The sequence below is a fragment of the Osmerus mordax genome, chromosome 2, assembly GCF_038355195.1.
Source record: "Osmerus mordax isolate fOsmMor3 chromosome 2, fOsmMor3.pri, whole genome shotgun sequence".
In the NCBI taxonomy this organism is placed as follows: Eukaryota; Metazoa; Chordata; class Actinopteri; order Osmeriformes; family Osmeridae; genus Osmerus; species Osmerus mordax.
Genome location: NC_090051.1, coordinates 13589343 through 13598725, shown reverse-complemented (window position 1 = coordinate 13598725; position 9383 = coordinate 13589343). Strand labels below are relative to the sequence as shown.

The window sequence follows — 9383 nt, the reverse complement described above, 5'->3', positions numbered from 1 at the left end:
TACTTAGAGTGATATATGTGATGATATGATGTTTTTTATTCTAGTGGTGAAGTCAGACCTGTTACATGGATGACATGAACAAACATACAGGTCATGCCTATCGCCATATCGATGATTAAATCAGGGGTTCAGCCCACTGTGGGTGGTGACACTGAGCAGGCAATAATAACATGGAATTCAACACCTTACACCGAGCCCTGTAGTCTTTATAATCTAGTTAGGCCTATTCCAATAGACCTATGTTATGACATTGTTTATCCGTGGGGGCGCTGTTGCAGCCATTTCCTTATGCATTGGAATAGCTAGATAGACAATGTCAAAACATATTGGAATAACTGGATGTCACATTGTTAAAAAGGAAAGTCAAAAGTAAACCTGCTCCAGCACAAGAAAATAGGTGTTGGGCCGAGGTTCAACGTCGTGCATTTGAGCAATCTGGTGAATTTTTCCGTAGCGCAGAAAAAACGTGTCTACAAAATTTGTTGGCATTTCCAGTTCTTGCACATTTTCAAGGAATGTACATTTTGTCAACAACTAATGGTCCGCATCCAATCAGTGCTCGTAGTGAGGCGAGTCCCAAGAAACTGAGCAGCTCTTAGATGTGTTGCGGGACTGGCCAGGCCCTCACCACCTCTACGTTTGCTGGGTCAGTGGCCAAGTTATTAATACAGTACTCAAAAATAATCTAGTCTTCATGGTCCGCGTCACCAAATCCCTCCTTCTTCCCATGAGACTCATTTAATGAACTGCTCTCTCTGCCCCTCTGACATCAACATACAAGTGCATGGAGATCAGCTGGCAAGGTCTCTCCAAACCAAAGAAATGCTTTACCAGTTCTCGCTACGTCTCAGACTTCATCCCGAAATGTTTTGTAGTTTGATAGCCCATACAACATCGACAATAAATACAAGGATTTCAATCATATTATATCAATCATAACCAGTTTATCCTTGCTTGGCACTGGAGCAATCCCTTGAGATGTCCATGGCAACACTATATGTCAGGGGTCGGCAAGTAACATGGGCCGCGGGGCAGTATTTTTACTCGCCACTAGATGGCGGGCCAGAGTCTGGGTAACTGCCTATTTAGACGCTGCGATAGGTGCCCTTGCGATACGTGCACTCGCAACAACTATATGTAGTCAAATTAGGGTCAATAATAATTTGCAGTCGCAGAAAACAATTAGCAGGAGCAGAAAACGATTTGCAGGAGCAGAAAACGATTTGCAGGAGCAGAAATACTTTTGCATCCGTAAAAAAGTGTTGTATTATGCGAATTATTTTTGACAAACACTTTTTTTTACGGATGCAAATCTTGTTCTGCTCCTGCAAATCTTGTTCTGCTCCTGCAAATCGTTTTCTGCTCCTGCAAATCTTGTTCTGCTCCTGCTAATCGTTTTCTGCTCCTGCTAATCGTGTAAAAACAATGCTGATTAATTTTTGCATTAATTTCAGTGCAAAATAGTTTTTTAAGCTTTATGTAGCCTAGCCTAATATAAACATTAGCTACGTTGGACTCATATTCTTTTTTTTCCGGAAATTACAACCCAAATGTTTACCTGAAAGATTCAGGGCTTTTGAGAAAACATTTTTCCCACCCTTGCAGGAACCTAGATTTATGAAGTGACAGATCTTTCTTTTTTTACCTGGCTTTTTCAGTTCCTCCTGGGATCTTTTTCCCTTCCATTTTATTCTTTTCGCATCAGCTTAATCAAGCTAACGCTAACTCCCTCCACAACAATAAATGATGGTTTAGGGTTGTCTCCATATCAACAACTTGGTACACGTGAAAGAGAGCATCTTTCTCGTGTACTTGGCGAGCATGCGCGACAACTGAAAACAGCACTTTTTAATGCATGGTCTGATCATGCGCTTAATTAGATTAAAACCTAATGTAGCCTATTATCTTACTTATCAGTCACACAGTAATTTAACAAACTTAAGACATCCTTTTATTCGGTGTGTGAAAAAACAAAGAGAAAGCAGGCGATCTTCTGGCCCAAGCGGGCAACGCGGCCCACCGTGAATTCTCCCTATTCTCCCGATGGCCACTCCGGGCCTGAAAACTATTAATTAACAAGCAATATTTTGGGGGGTGCTATCAGGGTGCTTTGGTATTTCTTGCTTGGTGCTGAACATAGATATATGGTGCTGAAGCACCTGCTAGCCCCTCCCTAGCGCCGCCCATGATTACTAGCCATAACTGTGGCTTTCTCCTCAGGCGATCTGTCAGCCGTGAGGTGTAGCGATCATGTCTATGGTAGCGATGACATAGCGAAAAAAGACTTCTGAAAAGTCAATGACACCATACTCAGTTTCCGGTTTCAAAATAAAAGTCGACAGGGGGAAAAAAACGATACAAAAAAAATATTTTCGGAAATATTGTGACGGGCCAAATAAAATCGCTGGCGGGCCACAATTTGCCCACGGGCCGCCTGTTGCCGACCACTGCTATATGTTATTACTTTCAAGCCTGCCGGCCTCTCTGGGACAAACCCTTCCACACTACGCTTCCCCAGACTGAACACGAAAGGCCTTGGCCTGCTGGCTGTCTGTTTTGCAGAAGATGAGAAGATTGCCATCCGACAAAGGCCGCTCATGTAGGACATCTCCCACCACCTCCCAATTAATAGATTAAAATCCTGTGCTCCGTAAGTCTAAACATCCTCATCCTTCCTCTTCTTCACCCTTCTCACTTTAGCCTGATTGGTTCTATCATCTCCACTCCTGTGCCCTCGATAGGTAGAACATTCCCTCTTTTTTACCCCTCTTGTTAATTTGTGCCTCCCAGGGTTAGGGTTAGGGTTACCCTCCCCCCACTGTCATCTTCACTGCCCTCCGAGAGTAGGGGATTGGTGTTGCCAAGACTCCCTGTGCGAGGGAATCGAGGGAAAACACTCACACAGACACACATACCGGTTTCCATGGGAACATGCACACCTGCTTGCAGACCGTCCCATAGGCTTTCAATGAGTATGTAATGTATAGACATTTAGATGTTAGATATTTAGACGTTGCATATGTGAACACATTCACCATGCTAGTAGACTATTCTGTAGGAACCATGTTAACTCAAAATATCTGCACTCCCTAAATCCATCTCTGATACCACTCACTCACACAGAAAAAACACATACCCCAACACATTATAACAGAGACATCATACTTTGCCTCCTTGATTAAAATCTGCTATTGCTCTCCTCTCCTTTTTTCTCCCTCTATCTTGCTTGGTTATTTTTAGCCTCCAAACAACTGGTCTCCTAAAAATGGGCCTGTGCTGTGAGGGTGGGGGTGAGGGGCACTACTATGACCGGCATCCAGTCCCCCAGCCCACTACAGAGGGCTGACACCACTCTTCTTTCCCTTTGTCTCGGGTGGAGAGAGGAAGCGAGGGAGCAATAGAGGGAGATTGGGTAGTTGTTTTTTTTCTGAAAGACACAACGTTGAGGAACCGACTTTGACGTGACCCTACTTTCCTCTCTTTAAGGGAAGAGGAGTATTTCTAAGCACTGGGTTGACCTTGCCCAGCCCAGCTTCTCCTGTGTGACTGAGGCCTGTGTGTAAGAGTACGGATACTCTCTCAGAGTCTGGGGTGTGTGGTACCTCCATAGTTGACCACCAGCCATGCGTTCCCTGTGGTTTCTTCTTTTGCTGCCCTGTCTGAGTTTGGTGCCCTTGGGCCGGGCAGAGAAGGGCCTGGAGTTCCCTCGCTATGACGGGAAGGACCGTGTCCTCCATATCAACGACAAGAACTACAAGAAAGCGCTGAAGAAGCACAGCATGCTGTGTCTGCTCTACCAGGACGTCCTGCCCAACAGCAAGGAGTTGCAGAAACATCACCAGATGACTGAGCTGGTCTTGGAGGTAGGGGAGGAGGAGGAGAAAAAGAAGAAGCAGGAGGAGGAGAAGGAAGATAGAGCCGAGGAAGAGGAGGAGAGGGAATTAAAAGAGGAATAGGATGTGTGAGGAGTAGAAGGTAGAAAGTGGGTGAGGAAAAGAAGCAGAAAGGGGGGGGGGTTAAGATATTGGGGGGAGTAGGGAGGTGGACAGAGTGAGGAGGAGAGGGATAGGGAAAGAGAAAAATATGATAATGAAGAGAGTTAAGATGAGGCCAAGATGTGAGTGGATGAGAGGCCTTTAGTCAATGAGCAACAGAGTAGACTGGAAGGCAGTCACACAGCATGCCAGTACACATGTACTGGCATTAAAGTATGTCCGTTGAAGGTCAATTGTGAGCGTGTGCATGAGTGAGTTGAGTGTGTCTGTGTATGTATGCATGTATATGTCCAAGCTCCACAAAGCTGTCAGTGAAGGTTATTTCTATAAATGAATTGTGCCTCCACTATCTCCGTTTTCCAGTAATGTGTGCCTCTGTGCGAGTCACTCCTCCTAACCCATGTTGGCCCAGACAACCCAGAATATGTAAATGTGTGACACAGTTAAAGCACTGCAGCTTTAGATAGCTATCTAAGGTCCAAAGACAAAAAACAGATTACGTTCATAGAAGAAAAAGGTGCTCAAGAGTTGCTAGCAATAACCAGTAACCAATAGCAACCGTGTCTTCATTGTTGAAACTAATCCTCCAACTCGGCAGGACCTGGGCAGTGACATTGTGCCAGTGTCTGACGCTTCCAGTGGTCTCCAGTGTGAACTCCAAAAGTGGATATCAAGTTTCACACAGGACCAGTTTGGAGCCCGGCTGAGCTCTGCAGCCACAGTAACATGAGCAGCGTCCTCTAGCCTGATAATAGACCCAGCAATTTCACCCAGCAGGTGTAGGGCTAGCTACTTGTCTCCCTAATCTGCATTGTTTCTAAAAAAACATTTGTAACTAGCTATAGTGTACTGTAATAGTTAATTCATGTGCTTTTATATACAGTATGGTGTCGCTCCTTTAGGGCTCTTTGAGTCTATTAGAAACAATTTTGGTTCCCGGTAGAACAAGCTCATTAAGCAGTGATTATGGTGGGGTCATCCACCAACGTTAATATTTATTTATAGACCCGTCCTGTCACAATTTTCTAGTGGTCTGTAAAGTTACCCCACAGAAATGTTGAAATAGCTGTCCCATATGTGTTCATGGCATCTAAAGTACATATACTGACGTATGTTGCAAATATGAGAGGCGTTAGTGTTAATATAAACAGTAGCAGAAAGCTAGCCATGGGCAGTAGGTAGAGAGATGAGATGGTAACAACTGGACCTCTTTCCTAAGCCCTTTGCCCCATCAGCAATCCAACCACATCATAATAACCATACCTGATACAAAGAGCACTTACCAACCGACAATGTTCCAATTATTGAACCAGAATGACGCTCAGAGCCCTGCCAGTACTATAAGTTCCGACCTGAATTTCTTCTGCTGGGCAAAAAAAATTGTTCCTAGTTGCTTCTTACTCCTTTATAGCATAGAAATAAAGGGGAAAAAAAACTTTTTTGAAAACTCATGTTTTTATTGGTATTTTTTCATGTCCATTACAATGGACGCCAGGACTAAATGAGCGTAAAAACGCCATGAAAACTTAGTTTTACATAGGCCATGTTTTTAACATATGAATCATGTAACAGTGGAACCTCCAAACACAATTAAGTTGATTATTATCTTATTATCTTATCTTATTGTTATACTTTTAATATTGTAAGCTAATAACAGATCACACAACTATTAAACAAATGGAAAATAACAAAAATACATCTCCCGGATTTTCCCATATATTCTCTCATTTGCAATGAGCAGCCTTAAAGCAGTTTCGGTGTGGCACAAAGCAAAGGTGGATGTTGCATTTGTCACAGAATACACGTGTTTTTCCTGTGCAGTATGGCCTCTTGCACCTGGTGGCCTCTGTCTTCTCATCATAATTTGGCATGTGGTCAACCATATCATACTGCACTTCAGGTAGAGGTCTTGCATCTTGAACTCGTGGTCTGTGGGCATGTGGTTGTGGCTCTGGAGACATACTGGGCCTTCCACGTTTTGCTGCCACTGGTTTATGGACACTCACCAGACACCGGGCCACATTCATCTTGAAATGGAGGAGATCCAGGGTGTCTTTTGTCTGGAGATTGGCCCTCTTGGCATCCAGCCTGTACTCCAGCCAACTGTTGACCACAGCCAGATCAAAAGCGTGTGTGATCATTCTCAGGGTCCACTTTCTTGACCAAATTTCTGTGCGGTACAGACTGACAAGTTGATCAAGCAGGTCAACACCTCCCATCGCTTCATTGTACAGCTTGACCACCTCTGGACGGGACACCTTCCAAAATCTTTTCTGCTTTTTATCCCACCGCTGCACCTCATCCATCCTGCCAACACCAACAAAGTTGGAGGCCATGACAACTGATCTGCTGTCAAACCATTTGACCAGTGCGACCTTACCATCACGGCTTACAGCTTCATCGCAGCTTCCTCGTGGCATTTTTGTCATCACTTTGTCAGACTGTAGAGGAGGGTTGGCAAAGCGACAGATCCTTGCTGTTCCAGCGGCATGAATTTTCCTCTCAGCCAGCAGTTCCAGAATATTGTATGACGTGAAATAATTGTCAAAATACAATTTGTGGTTGGCCTCTGTGATGCGCTGGCAGAGATGGTACACCACTCCAGCTCCAAGTCCTAGCTGCGTCTTCAACTGCTCTGACACTTCCATTGTAGCCCCTTGATGCAGCAGGAAGTCATAGGCCATGCCACTTTTCCCACACAGGAAGTATAATTTCACCCCCCAAGGGTGTGGCTTGCCTTTAACATACTGCTTGACGGAGAGAGCTCCACGAAATGGCACCATTTGTTCGTCAACACAAATGTTTTCCTCTAGTGGAAGCTCCAAGCATCTCCTGCGCAGGGCATCATAGAGAGGACGTACCTTACACGTCATTGTTCTCTGCTGGCCTCTCCAAATTGTTAACCAAATGCAAATGTGACCGAAGCTGGAAGAATCTGTCACGGATCATAGTGTTACGAAAAATACCAATGTCCATCCCGGCTTCCCAGTACATGGAGACTCTTGGCATTTTCATCACGCCAATAGCAAGGTGGAGACCAATGAGGGTTCTGAGTTCTCCTGAACTGGTGGGTTTGAAACCTAGTGTGCCACTTTGCATTGCATAGATGTTGGTGCTGTCAGACATCAGATCGAAGAGTTCATCTGGTACATACGGTTTGAAGTATTCGTATGGGCTCATAGGATGTCGGTCATAAATGAGATGATTCTCAAAGGAAGTATCAATGATTGTGGTGAATGGCCTATGGCGCCACTTTATCTCATCCTTCCTGGTTACTGTAATCTGCTCATGGACATCTTCCTCTCTGTTCACAGGGATCTCTTCCTGATCCTCTCTCACTACACTTTCTTCTATCTCAACCTCAGCTTCCACCTCAAGTTCTTCAAACATGCATGGAACCTCTTCACTGTCACTTTTCTCTCTCCCTTGTCCTATCCAATAACAAAACAATTCGATTTATAACTATTTTTCCATAGTCTCAGTCATATTTTATTCAATTTACATATTATATAAGGCATACAACTTTGTACTATACTCTCAACATCTACACTTACCCTCTATCTCATTCCTGCTCTTATCTTCCTCATTTCCTGAATCCAAGCAGTCAAGATCAGATAACTCTCCATTTACAAGGTGATCTAGAAGTCTGCGACTTTATACTCTAAAAGCACATGTGTGATAAAATGGATTATATACCTAATATAAATATATATATATACAATATAAATCAATTGTGAAGTCATAGTTTAGCTATGAAATGCTTATAGGTATTTTTTTCTTTGCATGTAGACACTGACTAAATGTGTGCTGGCTAATATCTCTTGACTCCCGATGTCCATTGGGATGGACATTAAACTTTTAAAAAATCCTGTAACTTAATTAAATGGAATATTGTCAAAATAACTTGAAATATTAACACTTGAAATGGTTAAAATTATGCTGAGAGAAAATGTATTAGGCTAGCATGAACATTAATTAACATTTTTAATGAAATATAGGCACTTACTCCTCCCTCTCTCGAGCTTCAGAGCCATGCTTGTCTTGTCTGATGTCTGAAGCGCTCTCAGATCAAGTCAAAGGTCATTGCACCATTGTGATTGGATAATAAGGAACCAATGAGTGATAAGCATCATTCAAATAATGAAATCACAGATTTTCTATTGGTTTAGACCCAGAAATATGCAATGTCCATTCCAATGGACGCCAGGTCTGAAGGGGATAAGGATATGGATCCACCAATTAGGCTGCTTCCTTGCTGTTTCTATCAAGAAGATATTTTAGGAGCACCAATTAGCTTTGGAATCATTACCAGAGGTCAGTGTCTGGCTGGGGCTAACTGATACAGTCATATCTGAGAGTAAGAGACAGACAGAGAGACAGAGAAAGGGAGGAAGGGTTGACAGGATTGTATAAGTAATTATATAGTGGTCACTGTGTCAGGGCCCAGGGCTACTTCCTGCTCTGGCCTGTTAGCTTGTCAATGATGTCACAACTGCTCAGCATCAGCTCTGGCCTTCTGGACTCACACCACAGACATTCCTTGTATGCGTGTTTGTTTGTTTGTGTGTGTGTGTGTGTTTATTCTAATTCCAGCCTTCAAATATAAGCCATTATATCCCTCTCGGCCCTCAATATTCATCATTATGTCCACCTTTCACACCAAGAGAGTGAGAGACCAGTCAGAGAGAACAGTAGGCAGCGTTGCAGTGGTCCTGAATTCGCCCTCTGACATTGTGCTCTCCCGCAGCTGGCAGCCCAGGTGCTGGAGGAGAAGGACATTGGCTTTGGGATAGTCGATTCCAACAAAGAAGCAAAAGTGGCAAGGAAGCTGGGTAAGGCTGCAACTGACCATTAAGATACTTACAACTATTGGTCACTGAGCTGGCTGTCAGTAACTGGGCTGTAAATCATGTGTGTTTGAACCCTGACTCCTCATCCCTGACCACAGGCCTGGTGGAGGAGGGCAGTGTGTACGTGTTTAAGGCTGACCACGTGATCGAGTTTGATGGCCTGCTGTCAGCGGATACCATAGTGGAGTTCCTTCTGGACGTGAGTTTTGGACCCTGGATCAGTTACTGTCAGATGCTGTCCTTGGTGGGGGGGAAGACTCTCCCTGTGTGCATCAGTTTTTTTTGGGCTCTGCTTGCCCTCTCTATCTCTTAGTCTCTCATTTTCCATCCCAGTTCCGATCCTCTTTATCTCTGTCACTGTCTGTCCCTGTAGCTGTTGGAGGATCCAGTGGAGGTGATAGGGAATGCTTTAGAGCTGAGGGCTTTTGACCGAATGGACGAGGACATTCGCCTCATAGGATACTTCAAGAACGAGGACTCTGAGCGTGAGTATCTGTGGGTATGAATTAGAAAGAACTTTGGCAGCGTGTGTCTGTGT

At 44.1% G+C, this 9383-nt stretch overlaps 1 protein-coding gene across 1 annotated transcript in view; it reads left to right on the top strand.

Moving 5' to 3' along the window:
• Window positions 1–3399: 3399 nt before the first annotated feature.
• The window catches only part of casq2 (calsequestrin 2), an 8928-nt gene continuing 2944 nt past the window's right edge, over window positions 3400–9383 (top strand). The window contains exons 1-4 of the mRNA XM_067260863.1: window positions 3400–3863; window positions 8743–8827; window positions 8944–9044; window positions 9219–9330. Coding sequence (XP_067116964.1) covers window positions 3624–3863; window positions 8743–8827; window positions 8944–9044; window positions 9219–9330 — 538 coding nt within the window. The 5' untranslated portion in view covers window positions 3400–3623. The remainder of the gene's footprint in view (window positions 3864–8742; window positions 8828–8943; window positions 9045–9218; window positions 9331–9383) is intronic.